Source organism: Pagrus pagrus (assembly GCF_965226575.1).
Source record: "Pagrus pagrus genome assembly, chromosome: 4".
NCBI lineage: Eukaryota > Metazoa > Chordata > Actinopteri > Spariformes > Sparidae > Pagrus > Pagrus pagrus.
In genome coordinates, this window is record NC_140188.1 from 1,643,665 (window position 1) to 1,664,087 (window position 20,423).

Genomic DNA, 20,423 nt, shown 5'->3' on the forward strand with positions numbered 1-20,423 from the left:
TCACCCGACACTACGTACCGGTCTCACAGAGGCTGGACTGTTGAAGGCTAAATGTCAGAGTTTGTGTTGGACCCAGTTTATTCTGCAGGTTTCAGGCTGGTTCTTACTGGGTTTTCTTTTAACTTGAGCTGATCATTAACTCTGGGCTGTAAAGCAGTGATCGTGTCCATCAGGAGTCAGGAGCCATAATGTTTTCATGGAGCAGCTGCAACCGTTAAAACTAAACGTGGTTTCATTTAAACGAAGACGACGCAGGAGAGAAATTAGCTCTCCGTCTCTGTTCTGATTCCCGAGTGAGAAGTTACCTTCACACGTCAAACACACACCGTACCTTCACATGATGCCCCTCCATGTAGTGCGTTGCATCTCTGAAGAGGCGATACATGACGAAACCCTGAGGATCGATGCTGTCAATCAGAGGATACGCCGTCTGCACGCAAACAAGGAAAGAGAAGGAAAATAATCATCATCCACAGCCGTGACACAGCACAAAACTACATCTTCAGTTCAATTAAACCGACTCTTCATGCAAAAAGGACGACTGCGCTCTGCTTCCAGCTTCTCCTGTATCATGGGAAACAATCATTTTTAGGCTTTTGGACAGTTTGAAGACGTCACCTGACGCTCTGGGAAATTGTGAAGGGCACTTTCAACTATCTTGAATCAATTAATGGAGAGTAACTTAAAAATGAGTAACTGATGTTTCACTGCGAGGGAAACCCCCTCAGCGTCCGTCTGTCTGCCTCTCTCAGTGTTTATGGCCTTTAAACGACTGTAAACAAGTCGGCACACTTCACACACAAACAAAGCAGAGAGCTGAGCTACGACTGCGTTAGCATCTCAAAGGGACAGCAACAATTAACTTCTGTTTATTATAGTTGAGCACATAACACATAAAAACCACAACAGGTTGTATTGAACAAAACAGATCTAACATGTTAATGAGTGAGCTTTCAAGGTGCCAATAGGTGAATTAACTGGCTGCAGCTTCATGTTGAATCAATGAACAACTGTTAATAAAGTTAAATAACATTTAATAAAACCTTTGAGGCCCTGCAGAGACTCATTTGTTTCAGGATTAGTTAATTGTCTAACGTGTGTGGTTACTCCTAAACAAGCTAATGGCAAAAGGACATAAAATGAAATGAGTCCACTGACGTCACTTTTAATTTCAGTGACTAACAACGTGTCTAAAAGCTCATCAACCGTTCATGTGTTATTAAAATAATGTTTAAACAGTGTGATTCCTTCAGGCAGCTGCTGCTCCCGTCAGTGAACGACTGAAGCAACAGAAAAAACAGCAAACAGCACATCAGCATGACAGTGAAACCTCTGAGGGCTTATTTACTGATAAACAAGACTAAATCAACTACAGGCTAGTGTGTGTGTGAGTGTGTGTGTGTGTGTGTGTGTGTGTGTGTGTGTAGGACTCACCATGCCAGTCTCTGCGGTGAAGATGACAATCTCGTAGAGCGGTGCGAGCTGCTGGAACAGGTAGTCGATGCCCGGACGTTTCTTAAACCTCCAACCTGTCGACAACTGGACACACAGACAGAGAAATTAAAGATCTGACTCGTATTCGCTGTTTTCAGTAACGATGCAGGACCACACACCTCAAAGAAACTCGCATGTTCACATATGACTTCAGAAAACTTGCATGGGACATTTTTTGTGCTAAACATTATTAAAAAAATGCTAAATGAAGCGGTGGATGGCCGGGCTGAGAGGGTGGATTCAGCAAAAACGATATATTTTGCAGGGAGCAACATCCAGAGCTGCTCGTGTAACCTGAGCTCTTAGTAATCCTCAAGTTTTTGTTTGTTTTTATCAGACAGTTGTTCAGTCGGTCGGCAGGTAGGCTGTGTGTGTGTGTGTGTGTGTGTGTGTGTGTGTGTGTGTGTTGGCGACAGCCGTTGTTTAGTTACGGTCAGACGCTCAGAGGTTGTGACCTTTTCCACTCAGGTCACTCCTGTTTTGCTGCTGCTGTGAGTTAAACACACACACACACACACACACACCATCAACAACCTGAGGGCTATCAGACGTGTGTGTGTGTGTGTGTGTGTGTGTGTGTGTGTGTGTGTGTGTGTGTGTAGACAGAACAGACTGTGAAATGTTTTAACACAGTAGAGCATTTTTTCTTCATTCATGCTCAGGACTTGTTGATCATCTGCAGCTTTAACTGCGACTATAAAATGTTGGTGACAGTTGATGCAGTTACTGTGTGTGTGTGTGTGTGTGTGTGTGTGTGCATGTGTGTGTTTGTCTGAGACAGGAAGTAAGCTTCAAGTGGGTGGGCAGGTGCAGTTACTTCTGTGTGTTCGTCTGTTTTAACAGGCAGCAGGTGTCGAGTTACGGCTGCTGCACACCTGTCAGGTAGGTGGACAGTGTGTGTGTGTGTGTGTGTGTGGTGTAAAGGGGGAGTGTCTCAGCAGACAACAAGAAGTCGACAGGTGGTGGGACACACCTCCGTCACACACTCCATATCCTCCACCTGTCCCATAAAACCATTGAGCCCCACTCCTCCTCCTCCGTCACGTCTTCAACTGTTACCTGATTTCTTTTCTTCTGCTTTTTGTTTGTTATGAGATGAAAATCTGTCAAACGTTACGTCTGAAGTTTGACTCATAATCTCCATGTTACTAATCTGACACATTCATCAGGACAGGTGCAACGTCACAAAAACACTGAGCTAACAAAGGACCAGCTTTATATTTGATGGAGATTTAAAGGAACAGTTCACCCAAAAGGTCAAATCTCCAAAGTCTCCAGCTGCTTCAGGTGTTCAGCAGAATGCTGCAACTCTGTTTTACTGTGAAGCTCCAGAAATGTTTTTCGGACTACGACACTTCACCTGACTTTCATCAGCATGGAGGGAGGAGATGAAGACTGAGTTTACATGTTTGGGTGAACTGTTCCTTTAAATGAATGAGTCTATTTTCACATCTTATCTTGACTTCTTCATTGTGATGTTGGAGCTTCATCGTTGAGTTTGTTTAACAAGGATTTAAGTTTCTCCGTTTCTCCGACAATCTCAGTGAAATATCTGGACGTCCCTGCAGGATTTATGACATCACAGCTAGTCTGAGGCCAATTTCATACATTCTGGGTTTTATCAATGAAGGAGAATAACGTGGAAAAACCCGTATCAGATTATTTTGTATATCAAAGCATCAGGAGGACTCCTGGAGTGGAAGAGTTGACTGAAGACACGTACCGACCACTCCGGGTGCAGCAGGACGTCGGTGAGCTCCAGCACCAGAGTGTAGGGAGGTTGGTAGTACGGCTCCTTCAGCGGGTCGGGCAGCAGCTTCGGGCTCGTCGGCTCGATGATCATCTGATCGTGACACCGTCGACACACACAGAAACAGCAGGTCACACTTTGCATTCATGAATCAAACATATTTCACACCATCTTCTAGAGTCAGATGAGGAAGTCAGCGAGGCGGCTTTATGTGGGAAAATCTTGCACAGTATTTCCTTTTAAAGTCAGAATCAGCTCATGTTACCGCTCTGAAAACCACAAACAGGAAGATGGGGTATGCCCGTATTAAAACAAACCTATAGATTATACATTCATGAAAGTTTTACATCACAACTTTGACTGAGAAAGCCCCCAAAATATAATATAGCTCCTGCTGCATAAAGCTCCTCACTGCAGAAATCTAACAACAATAACATTTTCCCATCATGTGTCTGGTTTCTACAGTAAAGCCTTGTTCATATCGTCACTATTCATTCTGGTAACTCAAAACAGATCATGTGTTTTTTGTAAATCACGTTTCACAGTCGTGTAACAGAGAAGTAAAAGCGAAACGAAGAAACAGAATACTGAGAAAACCTCCGACCACATGGACGACTGTGAGAACAAGGACATTTAGATTTGAGTTGCTCAAAGATGTATTACTGAACATATGCAGTGTTGAGGGTAACAGTAATATATTTCTTTTGGCAGTAACAGAGTAATATAATGCGTTACTAATAATATTTCAGTAATCTATTACTACAGTTATGTCTCGTAACGCGTTACAATCCACTTCACCGACCGAAGTGAAGCGTTTGTTGTTGTTTTTAATGAAAACAACAACATATATCAGACTGTGACGCTCTGCCGGCTCATCACTGTGTCCAGGACATTCACCTATTTAAACCGGTCGAGGCTGTTTCATTGTTCTATAGAGGTTATTTGGGCATTTTGTTGAGAGTAACTAAAAAGAAGTGTAATACATTACGCAGACAGTAATACTGTAAGGTAATATATTACCTTATAATGAAGGTAACTAGTAATATGTAATATATTGCATTTTGGAAGTAACTTTCCCAACACTGCATACGTGTGTGTGTGCTGGTCATACAGTTTATAATACAAGAGATAATGTGCAAACAAACATAAAAGATCAGATTTCTCTCTCTGAACTCTGCCATGACATTAAATCTGGAGAAGAAAAAGTCCTTTTTCTTTGGGCCTTACAAACCCTCCACATGCAGCTGCTCAACAAAGTTTCAGTACAGACCAAACCGGACGACCTCAGTTTCGTCAGGGGAGGCTACAGTCCTGCTTTCTCATTGAATAGTTTTAAACTGAATGATCTGACTGATGAAGTTCAGGATGTGCGACTGCTCACCTGTCTGTAGTCCTTGAAGTATTTGTAGGTTCTTTTCAACTGCTGGACAACTGGAGGATCTGAAAGAGAGAGAGGAAACAACAACAGTTGAAAAATGTCCAGGAAACAGAATGAGATTCAAAAATAATTTAAATTTAAGGACAAACAAAGAGAGAGAGAGCAGGAAGTGGAGAATCAACCACAAACGCAGGTGGACACAAAAGAAAAATAATACTTTCTGTGGTTAGATCCCCTTTGACTCACAGAGGTGAACCAGAGTGAACACAGTTGTAGTGTTAATGAGTCATAAAAACTACAACTCCCTGAGGAGACGCCATCACTAACAGCTGATAACATCTGAGCAGCTCGATGAGTCTGTCTGGACAAACAATCAATGCAGCTGTTTGAAGCCGAGTAGTTACTGATCTCGTACTCTAACATTTTTCATAACAACATATTTAACCTTGTTCGCTGCAGACTGCTCTTCTTTAACCTGCACCTGCATCATTTTGCAGTTATATAATGATTTCAGTGGCACAAAATGCTCCGAAAATGCACCAATATTGTTTATTGCTATTATTTCTGGGACAATGTCGCCCCAACCTAATTATGCAGTTTTTCCAAATGTCCACAAACCATAAAACCTCTAATATTATTATCATTCAGTCGAAGCACAGGAACAGGGAACATCCAAACACAAGGATGCGATCTGATTGGTCGGGATGAAGCTGACCACAGATATTATCAGCGTGGTGATCGGAGGTGTCACCTGGTTTGACCTGCAGCTCCAAACTGTTCAATGAGCTGCTGATGCTGCTGCTGATAAGCCAGCGAGCCGAGTCCTGCTAACAGCACCTCCAGCTGTCAGTGCGCTAATGACTAATAATAATAAAGACTTCGTTTCCCATGGGGCCGCAGGCTCATTACTGCAAACAGGAGCACAATAACATGATACACACAAACGCGTGCCTCTCTAGTCGTCCATCTCTCTCTCTCTCTCCAAACACACGCTGAAGCTAGCACGCTCTGGTCCCGAGGGACTCAATACCCCAGAGTTCATAGCAGCGTGCTGAAGCAGGAAGCAGAAGCCATCTGCCACGGTCCTGCTGTGAAGACGCGCTGACGCTTTCACACGTGTGGGTGCGTATAAATGTATGTGTGGTGTTAGCAGATGGGGAGGTAAGTAAAGATCAGAGGTGGAGCAAAAGGTTAGAGAGGACGGATGTACAGAAAATCAGTTTCACGGGTCAAAGATGTGAGCGAGCCGAAGCTTTAATCCTTTCTTACAGCAAACTGGGGCCCAGAGAGAACTTTTAGCTGATGAAGCAGCTTCTCTACGGAAGTCAACGTGAATTTAGATGCAGCGCAACTGATGAAGAGTTTACGAGCATCAGAGTTGCCACGATTAATCGATTGGTTTAGATTAATCACCAACTATTTTGATGAGCGATTAACCAGTTTGATGTCAGCTTGTTAAATGTGATATTTGCGACATTAAACTGAATATCTTTGTGTTGAAGACAAAACAAGACATTTGATGACCTCATCTTGAGCTTTAAAAAAGGACCTATTTGTAAGAAAAGTTGATATAATAAATGATAATCTACAGAATCATCAACAATGAAAATAATCCTTAGTCGCAGCACTAATGAACATGCAGACTTCAAGGGAAAAATACAAACTGGAGGGAAGAACCAGAGAACAGCTCCTGGCAGCAGATGAAACACAGTTAGTGGGTCTGTTTCTGGACAATAAAAGATCTAATCCACTCGCTATGAGTGTTAAGTTATGAGAATAAAACGAGAGGAAAATATGGGGCCACATTTCCAGCAAGGCAGCGTGGGTAACTGCCAAGGACCATGCACCCTGCAGGTCAATCAAGCCAGTGGAACAGGGTTTTGTTTGGGGAGGTTACCTGATATTTTCAGAGTGCAACACCAAAACATTGATTGTTTTTATGGCCGGTATGAAAGTTGAAACACCGTTTTTCATTTGATGAAATGACTCTGCTCATGAACTGTAAGTGGCTCATAGAAACTCTCAAAATAAAAATGGGAAGTTAACTTTTGATGAGTTTCTCTTCTCGTGCACTCATTCGCTGATGAGCGTGTCTTTCACTGACGGGCTGCAGGACACACCGCAAAAACTCAAGACTGCAGACGCCTTTCAAGTTCTGGACAAACCGTGGCCGAGTTGTGAGTTTTGTCTCTCGCTCATCTGAAACCATTTTCAACACAGACACACTTCAGAGCTCATTTCTGCTGCATCATCTGAAACAAACACACCGGGAAGAAATAAATAAACAGAAGGGGTGTGTGTGTGTGTGTGTGTGTGTGTGTGTGTGTGTGTGTGTGCGTGTGCGTGTGTGTCTGTGTGCTTTGAGGAATGAGATGGAGTGGAGTGATAACACACACGCATGCAGGCAATGATGGAGTGTAAGCTTGGCTGTCGAGTAACCTTTCCCCTGGGAACGAACCAAACACACCCTGTAATAGGAAAGCTGAGTGAGTGAGTGAGTGAGAGTGTGTGTGTGTGTGTGTGTGTGTGTGTGTGTGTGTGTGTGTGTGTGTGTGTGTGTGTGTGTGGTATGCAGTATATTGCAGTATATCCCCATGATGTCAGCTCTTCAGTATGTGAGGATGCCTTCTGTGATGTGTGTGTGTGTGTGTTTTGGGGGGGGGGGGTCCAGATTAAAGCAGCTTTTATTATGTTAATTGTTGGAGACTGGGGGGTGGAGGAGGAGGGGTGGTGGTGGTGGTGGTGATGGGGGAGGATGGAGGAGTGGAAGTGATGTCTCAGGGTGGCTGATGGGTGGATGAACAGAGGAGGACAGAGAGAGGATGGAGAGTGTTTGTTATCCGGTCAGCCTCCACGACTGAGTGGAGGAAGGCGGCGATGTTTAAAAATGTCACTTTCAGCCGACCAGGAGTCAAAGTGTCTCTAATTTGTGATTCTTACGGTCTAATAACCCAGATATTGTTACTTGGACCTGCTCGTACTGGTGCTTGTCATCAGGAGAGGATGTGAATCGCCTCACGTCATGCTGATGATATTCTGGGAGTGAAGGACGAGAGGCCACCTTCTCCTCTTTCTTCTCCTCTCTTGTTCCTCTCCTTTCATCTTCTCTCCCTCTCTAACGGTCTTCCTTTCATAGTCAATGTCGGCTCTTTGTGTGAGAGGCCTCCGCTCAGTCGAGCTGTCAGATCAGGGCTGTTTGTGTTTTCCTTGAAACCGGCCTGGGTGGGCCGACGCGGGGCCAAACAACTTTCCCTTCGCCCTGAAACTGATCTGGTTGATTGCTGAGGCTAAATATATCATGGCTGAGGTTATTTTACTAGTTTAGTGTAGAGATTTGGCTACTGGGTATGGCAGTGGGGAGGCAGATTTTACTACAAGGATGTTGAAGGAACATCAACACACAGAAATGGAAAAACAGTAATTATCTCCTCCTCCATGCTGATGGAAAGTCAGGTTTCATAGTCCACAAAACAAACATAAAAAGGACCACCAAACCTCCATTACAACTTTGCAGAATCAGCTGTTAGCACTTCCTGTTTGCAGTGAACCTGTGGATGTACAGACAACTATCACTGGATTGCTGTGATACTGAAGAAAACTTAAAAACATGATGTTTCTAAGGCAAGTTCTGCACATGTAAGGAGCGTCTTTTGTTTAGGAGAATTCTACGTTCTAATGCTGTTTTAATGTGAAGCTCCAGAAATGTTTTGTGGACTATGAAACTTCACCTGACTTCCATCAGCACGGAGGGAGGAGATGATGACTCCTCAAATCTGCTTAGAAATCCTCAAAACAGACGCTCCTCACATGTGCAGAACTTGCCTTAGAAACATCAAGTTTTTTCAATATCACAGTAATCCAGTGATAGTCGTCTGTACGTCCATGAGTACACTGCAAACAGGAAGTACTAACCGCTGATTCTGCAGAGTTTTAATGGAGTTCTTTGTTTTTCTCCCGCAGATACTTCAGGTGCAACGTTGTTTTGCTGTGAAGCTCCAGAAATGTTTTGTGAACCATGAGACTTCACCTGGATTGTGGACGAACTGTTCAAAAACTGAAGTATTTGGCTCTGATCACTTTACTGCTGAGAATACTCAGATCAGATTTGGGCCATTTAGCAAACAACAGCTGCAGCATCCATTCCTACGACGTGTTTGATTATGGTGACGTTTTGCAGAGAAGAATGTTTGTGATCTAAAAATGCCAAATGAAGTAGAAGCAGATGATGATGATGACGGTCACTGGACACTGGATTTACAATGTGGAAAAAACTAATTATATTTCAATCATGAAACAGAAAAACTGTTTCAGGATTGAAGGAACACTTTAAATTCTACTTTGTTTCACATGTGTCGCGGTGTGGGAAAATATGTCCTTTTACAGCAGCAATAAGCTGTAAAGAGAGGATGAAAAAAGAAAGAGAGGACATAAATAGAGAGGAGGAGGAGGTGGAGAGGAAAACAAGTTGACAAAAGCCAGTTATGGAGGGAGAGAGGAGGAATGAAGGAGGGAGGGGCTGATGAAAATAATGAGAGAAGGAGAAAAGAAAGGAGGAAGGATAAACAGAAAGAGACGGTTAGGAAACCAGTGAAGAGGGGAGGAGGTGAACAGAGAGGGGAGGAAATAAGGAACGAGGGAGCAGGACAAGAAATAAAGGATAAGAGTAGAGACTGCAGGATGAAGTAAAGGAAGGAGACGAGAAAGAAAGAGGGATGAAGGGACGAAGAAAGGTAAAATACTGAAGGAGGAACAAGAGAGAAAAGAGAAAATGAAGGGAGGAGATGGAGGGAAAGAAAAGGAGGGAAAAAGGGGAAATCAGATGAAAGAGGGATGAAGAGAGAGGTAAAGATGGAGGTGTGGAGAGATGGATGAAGGGGCCTCTGTCCCAAACAAAAGCGGCTGTGGTCAGGCTCAGCATCTGCTTCACAACAACACCTCCCTCCTCCACCACCTCCTCCTCCTCCTCCTCCTCCTCCTCCTCCTCCTCCTCTCCGGGTGACAAACGGCAGCGTGGCCGGGCCTCTGTAATGTTTGGATCAGAGTGCCTGCGTGTGTGTGTGTGTGTGTGTGTGTGTGTGTGTGTGTGTCTGGCCTCCGGGGAAGGAAACAGTGTGTGTGTTCATGTTAGAGCAGCATGAACACACACACACACACACTCAGGTTATATGTTTGAGATCACTATAATCGAATCATTTAGGTTATTTAAATACAGATTTTTATATAATTTAGAAACATTTTATTTTGGGTCGATTATTTGATCAGTTCATCAGTCAGTTGTTTGGTCCGTATGATGTCAGATCAGAACCAAGATGACGTCCTCAAATGTCACAGAGGAGGAGAGAAACCAGAAAGTATTCACATTTATCACAGACTTCTGACTTTTCCTTACTTAAATAATTACTCAGACTGATTAATCGATTATTAAAACACTCGGCACTGATGGATTCATTGACTTAAATGTCATGATCCGTTCCTGCTGGTTGGTTCTGACCCACTGTCAGCCTCAGATAAAGGTTTGAGTAGAGGATGTGGTTTCTGGATTTTGTGCTTCAGGAACAGATGTCTTGTTTTTTTCAAATTGTATCTATTTATACAGCCGCCAAAGAAACAGCGTCAAGTATAAATGTTAGCCTGTGAGGATCAAGGGTCAATCCAAGGGGATGGTGTGTGTGTGTGTGTGTGTGTGTGTGTGTGTGTGTGTGTGTGTGTGTGTACGAGGTGTCACATTTCCTGGTTGCTATGGTATCCGACACTCCTCTGCATCATGCACACGAATGCCGCCACTTGGACACAAACAGTCTGTAGCCAAACACATCCCATAAGACTCATCCATTTATCCACCCCTCCATCCCTCCGCTCACCAGGAGGAAGACAGGATGGAGGAGGCGAGGAGAAGAGAGGTTGAAGATATAAAAGTTAGGGAGGATCGAGAGGATTGGAGGAAGAGGAGGAGGAGATGAAGGACATGAAGGAGTCCCTGAGGGATCGTGAACTTTTACCCTGGTCTCTAAGCTCATCAGGGAATATTTGTCCGCGGCCCTGAGGTCCCTAAGAGGTCCCCGAGGTCATGATTGGCCCTCATTACTCTGAGGAGGGCTGATGGGAAATGAGCAGAGGGGCGTTTAGATCGGAGCAATGTCGAAGTCAGCGGGTAATAGTTCAGTATCATTTATCACCTTTCAGTAAAATCAATAGGTGATGATGTAATAATCATACCTGATGTAATGATCATGTGATCGGAATGAAAACATTGTTCAAGTAAACATGATGTTGTGGGTTCAAATCCAGGCTCTTTGTCTCTCGCTGCTACGACTTCATAATGACTAAAAAGCCTCAAATAAAATGATCGAAGTTTGTCCATCTCTATGTAAAAATGCGGCTTACAAAATCCAAATGTGGATTCAGATGATTAATCTTGGTTAAATAAAATGAAAACCAAGTTAATCAACACTTCTGTCAGTTTGCTGGAAGACTTTCACTGTTGCTGTGTCAGCTGAGGTTCGCAATCCTCAGACAGCGGTTAAAGAGCTTCATTAAAGGATAAGTCGGCTTTTTTTACATGTTTCTCACTGTGAACAAATCCAGTGTGTAAGAAAGTTAATTTCTAATACACTTTGGGATTGTGGGTCGGGTCGGCTGCCATCCCAAAGCGTCAGTATTTGACAACTCTCTAAAATCAACTTTCATACAAACAGCCAAAAGGTGACGTCGCAAAAGTCTTGTTGTGTCAAACTAACTGTCCAAAACTCAAGATATATTCAGTCTGTCAGCAAACATTTCTCTTTAAGTGATGTTTCTCTAGAAACGACCGAAGCTCGACACCGTCTCAACAATCTCCGTCTTCCTCTCTGTGGCTCTCAGGTCCAAGTCCACTGGTTCCTTCTGAAGTTATTTCTTTAAAAAAAAAAAAACACCTCACAAATAATAAATTGTAAAATTTTTAACTAGAATGGGGCTCAGTAGAGTGCGTACTCCCGCCAAGGCCCAACAACCTGGTTAGTTCAATAAAAGCCTCATCCAAAATCAAGTTAAACACATTTCAACACACTGCGTCACAGTGTAACGCTCTCTCATGTCCAAGAACAGGAGAATAAAATCTCTGGATCCGTCCCTTTGTCCTGATCCGCAACAAAAGTTACTGAGGTCTATTCTGGGTCACATCCTCCATCCACGTCTGCTGACAAACCAACCAACCAACAGACACAGGTGAAAACATCACCTCCTCTCCATCACCTGTTGATATGCTACAAAATAACCACCAGTAGCTCAGACGACGACTCGTCTGAGAAACTGGAAAACCAAAGAGAGAGAGAGTGTGTGTGTGTGTGTGTGTGTGTGTGTGTGTGTGTGTGTGTGTGTGTGTGTGTGTGTGTGTGACAGCAGTGAGGGTTTACACCAGGTCGATCTGCCGCGACAGAACTCTGCCTTTAAACGAATTCTGATCGCCTGCTGATACCAATAATCCCTTCGTCAATACCTCAGTGTTCCCCGGAGGTCCAGTACCGGTCCGGCAGCCACATCCCTCCTTCTGTCCATCAATCAATCAACCCATCCATCCTTCTGTCCATCAATCAATCAATCAATCCATCTACACATCCATCCATCCCTCCTCCTGTCCCCGCTCTGTCCTGACCAGACTTCATTCACTTTTTCTGCAGTTTTAGTTTCAGTCAAGAAACATCAGCGTCAGCCAGAACCAACAAGCTGCCGGCTGCAAACAACACATTATCTTTACGAGCCGAGGACCTCGGGGAGCCAGAAACCAGGAGAGAGATGGAGACAGATGGACAGACCGATAGTGACAGGCAAGGAAAAAAGAGGTGAGACGGTAATAAAGTTACAGACACAGAGGGAGGGATGGAGAGATGGAGGTCTGTAGTCAGATGAGGACAAAATGGACCTCGGGGAGTATTTTATGATGGATGGAGGGGTGGAGGGGTGGACTCAGGAGGAGGGAGATGTGCAGGCAGGAGACACAGACTGGACCTCGGGGACAGAGAGGTATTGATGAAGTGATTATTGGTAGCAGCAGGCGATCAGAACTCGTTTAGAAGACATTTCTCAGCAGATTGATCTGAAAGGTCAGTCAGCCGTCGGCAGCTAAATCATCTGAGCTCCTGAATGTGTGGAGATGTTAGAGCTCATCGCTCATCATCATGAAGATCACTTTTGATTATTGATGATCGGAGCTGATGTTGTTCATTAAAACCATTTTAGTGTCTGTGTGTTTGTTTCAGTTCAGTCAAACATGGTTAAAATTCATCCAATTGATTTTCGGCTAAAAGGAAAAAGGTTGATATGTGTATGAAGGAGACTCGTGCAGCGATCTGATGACAAGGAGGAGTTCTGGATTACATGAGCATCTAATCTGTTATTGTAAAACATTCTTAATTATGTTTGTGCCCGTCTCTGATTGTCGATTAAGACATTTTTAAAATCTTAATGGTGATTAATTGATGAATGATTAATCAGTAACATCCCTAATCGGAAGGCGAACATGTTGCTGGGCACCACGGTTTGATCCCATTGCAGGAGGATCTCTAGTTTATTTTTGTCTTTTCTTTTAAAGGCAAAGAAGACATCAAGATTTTATTTTCTCCATTTCATTGGCCTCTTTTTCACCTGCAATATTATATTGAGATTTAGTCACAATTATTGTTAACAAGTACATTTCTTCCCGTCAAGCCTCGTCTTCATCGTACAAGAAAAGGTCGACTTGATTTTTTAGGATCCCATAACTCTGTGTTTTCCAGGACATTTTCAACGGCACTTTTCTTGGACTTTTCCAGGATTGTTTTTCAGAGTTTGCTCACATTTTTTAATAATAATTCTGCTTTTCTGTCAGTACACCATGAGTGACCTCTGACCTCCGAGTCTCTTTCTATGGATTAATAAGAAGAATGTAAACACATGTGTGTGCTTTGTGTATTTTCTGGCCAGTCAGACAGGCAGTTTGGGGGGATGAATGATGGGCCGGGGGCATATGGGTGGTTGGTAGCAGTTGGCAGTGCCACCGAGACTCTGTGGACACATCCATCATTCAGACAAACACCGACACCGACACCGACACACACGTCGCTGCCAGGGTGTCAATAAAAACACACATGTTCAGTAGGAGGTGGAGGAGGACTCATCTGGAGCCTCTTTCAGTCGCAATCTGCTGCTGCTTGTTTGACAAACACGAGACTTGACTGAAGAAGTTGGCAGCTTCCAACAAACCCGAGTGACGTTTTCAGCTACATTTCACTATCGACATACTCCATTTGCCGTTTGATCTATTGAGCGAAAAAAATAAACTGGGACAAAAACAAGGACTTTTCTGCTCAGGGTTCCCACTCTTCTCTGACATTTACCAGGACATTTTCAGTGAGGATCTAGCTGGTAGGACAGACAGGGAGCGCCCATACACCAATACGTTCCTTAATTAATCAATTTATAACCCTCATGCCTGTTTCTCCTGTGAATTACAGTGTATTATCATCCATGGCTGTCTGAACATCAATAACTGAAGAGCATGAACACTGATAACCAAGTGTTACTGGAGGTTCTGCTTTCATCAAGAGCAATACTAAATATACAAAAGAAAAAATAAGGCAAGTCTCTTAAAACGAACGACTCACTGGTTTCCTTTTAAGAAAAATCGAAGTACTATAAATACTATACAGTACACTACTAATACCAGACTGTGTTTTGTAATATTGTGGAGTTTAAATAATGTTCCAGGACAACGCAAAGTCAACTGTTTTCCTGATTTTCCAGGATGCGTGGGAACCCGGCTTATTGTCCGACCCAAACAGGCATCAACAGCATGTTGCAGACAGGAGAAGTTAAGAAAATGTCAAATCAGACATAAACTTGCAAATAAAGATCAGAAGCTCACACCCTAAAACACATTTAAATTGGAGCCTTAACGACAAAAAAAGAATCGTTTAAAAGCTTTAGATATAAAATAATAACAATGGAGACCAGCACCTCCACAGACTGCACACCAGTCAGATAATCTGTCGTTACACGTTGTGAAAATAAATGAATTTAATAAGTTAATTTATAAATAGATAAAAAGGCAACATGTTCACACTCACCTCTGTCGAACTCGTCTGGAATCTGCAAGAGACAGAAAAGTGAGAAAAATGATTAGAATCTCTTCACACAACAGTTGGCTGATAATCAATCAATCAATCAATGATGAGGGTTTTGTGTTGACAGTCAACGTGTCAGTTTCACATCTGGACCGATCAGAGCGCGTGATGTGACGACTCAGCGTTTATATTTGCGGTGACGACAAAACACAACAAATCAATCAGATTACGATTGATAAGAAACCGGTGAGAGGCTGCAGGGCGGCAGGAGGCACCACGGGCCGGACATCATCATGAAGAGAGGACTCGGAGAAAGAAAGAAAAAGGGGAAGAAGAAGAAGAAGACGACAAGTGGAAGAAGAAGGAGAGGAAGAATGAGGAAGAAGAAAAGAGACAATGAGGGAAAAGGAAAGTTTAAAGGAGGAAGAAAAGAAAAAACAGGAAGCTGGAGGAGGGGAGGAAAGAGTGAGCTGGAGAAACATGAATGGATGAAGATGGAGATGGAGCAGACAGGGCTGGCGTAGGACTCCACCTGGTGGCCACAAAGCAGAAGTGCAGCTGTATTTACCACACAGACTCAACACAATGAGGTTTTACTGCTTCCACAACAAAAATAAGGGAGTAAAAGACATGAAACCTGATGGAACATCTGCTGGTTGAACTTTAGAAAGAAAACAGACTGAGAACAAAGTGTCCAACAATAACAATCACCCATAAAAACACCTGGTTGTTTCACCTATTTTGCCAGATTAGACCTCTTTTGCTGGGATCTTTATCTTTCTTCCTTAATTTAATCAGTGAAATCAATGTTTCCTGTCTGGTTCAAAGGGTTTTGTTGTACCTGGGTGGTTCATGCATCTGTGCGGTGTCCAAAATCATTTTTTTCTGACTCTGTTAGATGAGAAAACATCTACCAGCGATACAAATATATACACTGGGTGTGACTTAAGTGTTTATTGATTAAAAAACACATTTGTCAGCAACAATCAGTACTTTCCTGCGCTCTGAGTGAACTCAGGAAAAAGGACTTAGGACCCAAAACTAGAGCTGGAAAGGATTTTTTTTACAGTGAACTAAAACAGAAGAAGATGAAGCTACGAGAACGGTATGCAAACTGACGGCGCAGTGAAAAGAGTCATTAGAAGGGAACCAGAAGCTTCACACTCGGGGGTGAATTGATGTGAGCGAGGCAGAGCTCAGCTGCTGCTGGTGGTGTTGTGATGTGTGGCTCGGTGTGGACGGAGGTGTGAAACCGGCCGTTAAAAGCTCATCGACACCTCGATACGACTGCAGAGCTGCAGCCGGGAGAGCAGCAGGGGGACAGGTTCCCACACAGCAAACACCAGTGAACTACAAGACTATCACAAAAGGCAAGACGATCATCTGCAAATACATGACTAAGAATATCTGGACAATAGAAGGACTAGACGCTTTAGATCGAATATGTTTAAAAGCTGGAAAGAATCAGATGCATAAAATATCATCCAGTCCACCTTTTTCCAGTCACCTTCACCCTAAATTCAGTCTCATGACGTTCAGTGCCCCCTCTCCACACGTCACGTCGAGTCCCGCAGCAACACCTCGGAGGCTGGCACACTTTGTCACACCTCCCCGACACAAGTGTGCACTTTGAAGAGGAACAAATGTCCAGTTCGGACACATGGAGTGTGAGATAAGTGTGCCGTCTCAACAGCGCCTCCAACATCAGCCTCGAGACTGAAGACATGAAGAAGTTTGACACAAGTATCTGAAGTAGAAGAAGAAGAAGAAGAAGTCATACTAGCTCTGCAACGATTACTCAATTAATCGATGATAAAAAAAAGTTGTGAATAATTTTCCTTCAATCAATCAATTGTTTCAGCCATGTTTCAATCAAAAATCTGTTTGTTTAGCTTCTTAAATGTGAGGATTTGTTGCTTTTCTTTGTCATTTATGACTGAAGACGTCACTTTGGTCTCTGAGAAACTGAAGAGCAATTAAATTAAATCTCTGATGGCATCAAGGCTGTACTGAGACTAGTTTTCCCTTGAGACTTCCCATACTTTCACCTCACAGCCTCTGCAGAGAAGAAAACAAGAAGATTTGGAGCTGATGAGACATTTGGGTCCTTTGAAGAACTTGTTCCCAGAGTTTCTCCTCTGACAGCTGGGACATGAGCCCTCTGAGGGTGAGGAAGGTGGGGGAGGCAGAGGTGGGAGAAGTGTGCCTTGACTTTGAAGTGCTTCAGTCTGCCTGTTGGCTAGACAGGATACAACCCGAGAGGTTTATAATGTGTGACGACGGGAAGGAAAGATCTTTACAATACAGCACGGAGCAGAGGACGAGTCCTGGTTCCCGCATCCTCACAACACTTAACACTTTGATTAAGTGTGTTGATTTCATAGCAACTGCAGATTGAATCCTGGAAACAAACTACTTATCTTAGAACTGCAAAAGAAAGTCCAGAAAATGCTCACGACTGCTGCAGTGTTTTCACTGAAGAAGTGTCCCTGCATGCAGAGACTGTGGCTGAAATGAATGAGCAGCAAACTCAGTCAAAAAGTCGACAAGAACAGAGTATGTGTCGGTACGGGCCGCGATTGGCTGTTGATCATTGCAGCTCAACAAATAATTGTAGTACTCGCACATCACGTGACCACCTCCCCTCAGAAGAGAGAATAAGATGATCCCAGCGAGTCACTGTCTATCGTCATGAGCTTGAGATGCAGAGACATGGATCTGCTTCTCTGGTGGGAAATCAAATTCCATCTGGCCCGAAGGGTTCTGTGCAATCGGATCAGGTGTTCAGCACCACAGGCAAAGTTCACATGTCCGTTACTTCCCCTGCTCAAGCCTGAAAAAGTAAATATGTTTGTATTTCTGGTGGAAAAGCCTGAAATAGGTTTGGAGAAAAGTCTAATGTTGCTGTTTTAAATCATTATCTGAGTGGCATCATTATATAATAATCTTTATTTTTATAGCACCTTTCATACATAGAATGGAGCTCAAATTACTGTACAACAAATAAATTACAAGCAGTGAGTGCTTCACATAATCTGCAGCAGTGCCGCCATCTTGTGGCAGAAAGCGATATAGCGGAGATGGCTGCTCCCTCAAAGCTCTACATTGTGACCTGTCATCAGTATACAGCAGGAAACACACAGGTTACACATACTGAACAGCTTGTGTGTGTTCTGATAGAAGACTTTTATTATCACAGAGATGATGGAGGAGACTGGGTTCAGAGAGCTGCTGTGGACGACGGCAGAGGAGAGAGTGTCTGTGGTCGTTAGCTGTAGCTCGTCATAGCTCCCTGACCCGTCTGCAACTAAGGCGGATATGTAGCATCCTGGATATTCAGCTGACGTCGGCGACACGCCAGCGAGCTGTCCTCGGCCGTCGTTCACGGGAGCTTGCCGAAGCTCAGGGCTAAAATCCTGCGGTGTGATCTCGGCTTTACTCGACTAACCAACAAGGTGTTTTCACTGTGAAGAATGAACACTTGATAAATAATGTAGTAACTTTATTACCATGGCAGAAGCTGGACAACATGGCCGAGACCACACACACTCCTGGCACTGACTGCATCCTTTGAACTACGTTTCCCAGACTAACAGCTCATAAACAGCTCCGACACATGTCACAGTCCTGTTTAGCATGAGAAGACGAGGAAGAGTCCGAGGACGAGGAGGTGAGATAAGTGTGCCGTTTGAAGGCTCTGACGAGCGGCACAAGACGGCTGCAGCGCCGACATGAGAAGTGTGTCGTCTGATGGGAGCTGGACGCTCCCGACAGGAAGTCCAGGTGAGATAAGTGTGATCTTTGAAAAGGACGGGAACGAAGCGGAGACAAAAGACGGTTCAGCTTTCTCACATCACATCACAGCTGCTGCACCTCACCCCAAACTCTCTGAAAGTTGTGGGAAAAAAACAGACTAACAAACATTATAAATGATATTATGTCCTGCAACTTCTGGAAAATTATGATTAAGGATCATGCAGAGAAATAACCACATATGACTGTAGGATTATGAATGTCATGATGGTTTTTCCTGCTGGTTATCAAAGGTCAAAATTTGTGTTCTTGTGCTCATGAAGAAGAAGAAGACTGAGACTCTCATTTCATCAATTAAGACTTTGAAGGACTCTAAAGGGAAGCAGGATATTCGTTCATCATGACGTCACTGGAGGCTGCAGTTTGTTTCTCTCTGGACGACTCTTCTTTCCCGGGCTGACAGCTTCAAAGTCATTATGACAAAGACCACTTAGCAGGAAGCCATCCCGACATGTTTGGCTCTTTGGTACCAACAAAAGGACGCTAATGTGAGAGAAGTGTGCTCTTTGAAGTGGCTCGTCTTCCCACACCGACACCTCCAACAGCAGATCCTGTCTGAGAGCTGAGACCTAAGACCTCAAGATCTTATCTGAATACAATTACAATTTTGATGCAATTCGGACGGTTAGTTTTGATATTGAGAGTTCTTGACTTCTTTTAGAAGAAGTTTGATGACACAGAAGCTGCAGTTTTGTTTTAGTCTTAATGTGGCTCACATAAACACGAGTATAGTAAGAGTTTCCTCCTCAAGGCATCGATGTCGCTCCCCGTGCTCTGCTCATCAGCTGTTGTTACTGTCTGAACCTCAACTTAAAAAAAACTAAAAAACTTTATTGTACACACGGAGGCCAAGATGCGCTCTCAGATCTAACTGCTGATGATTTCATTCTTTGTTTTTGATTTTCCAATCTCTCCAGTCTTTAGAGCAGTCTTTCAGTCTGCAGGGGAGATTTAGTGAAACATCTGTATAACGATACTTCAGTTGACGACAGAGACAGCAGGTTAAGTATCTGGATGGCAGACTGGTCCTTACAGTAGCTGGTGTGTGGTACGTGAGGAAGTGATGGTCATTAGCGAGTGGAGGTGGGATAATTGGGCTCTTTGATGTTCCTGCCTTTCCCAAAGTCACAGCTCAGACGGACCTGATGTCTCAGCTACCTGTCGAGTGTGCTGCCGCTCTCTTACTGTATGACAATGAACAAAAGGAGGACGGCGAAGGTGACGTAAGTGTGCTCCTTCCTTTCCCACAGACACCTCTGACAGACGGACACACGTCACAGCCGCCTGTGATGTGTGTCCTTTACAACAGGAAGAGGATCTCCTACCTGCGAGGTGAGCGAAACACCACCACACATCAAAAGGATGAAATGGAAAGAAAAAAAAAAAGGCGGCTGAGATTCACGAGAGCGCGCCGAAGTGTGCCGACACAACCCGGCACATCAGCTCGGCTCTGCTCGCACGTGAACGTCCCATCAGAGACCGAACAGACGGTGAAATGTGTCTTCACTGTGTGGACACAAGCTCTAAAACCACCATCACCTTAAAACACAGTCAGCCACTGACAGGTAATGTGAGCAGAGTCACACCTGGAGGAATTGTGTGTGTGTGTGTGTGTGTGTGTGTGTGTGTGTGTGTGACAATAAAACTTACCATGTTTCCTTGTTCGTCCACTGAATTCGTGCCTGAAAAAGAAGGAAACACAAAAGTTGATCAGCTGTTTGGAAACAGGTTCTCCAACATCTTCATTATTATTCACGGAGTTTGTTGGACAGCAGAGATCTGAAGGAAAGAGCTCGGTACTGAACTTTTATGGTACCACTCAAAATGTCTCCACTGGACTGAATATCAAACACTGACGTACCGACAGCTGTCATCAAACGTCTCGACTCGTACACGAACAGACTTATTC

General features: G+C 43.8%; 1 protein-coding gene across 1 annotated transcript in view; it reads right to left on the reverse strand.

Annotated features, from left to right (window-relative positions):
* The window catches only part of timm50 (translocase of inner mitochondrial membrane 50 homolog), a 32,629-nt gene that overhangs the window by 6,959 nt on the left and 5,247 nt on the right, over positions 1-20,423 (reverse strand). The window contains 6 exon segments of the mRNA XM_084351656.1: positions 332-430; positions 1,435-1,539; positions 3,218-3,337; positions 4,626-4,684; positions 14,705-14,726; positions 20,165-20,196. Of these exon segments, the coding sequence (XP_084207782.1) occupies positions 332-430; positions 1,435-1,539; positions 3,218-3,337; positions 4,626-4,684; positions 14,705-14,726; positions 20,165-20,196 (437 nt within the window).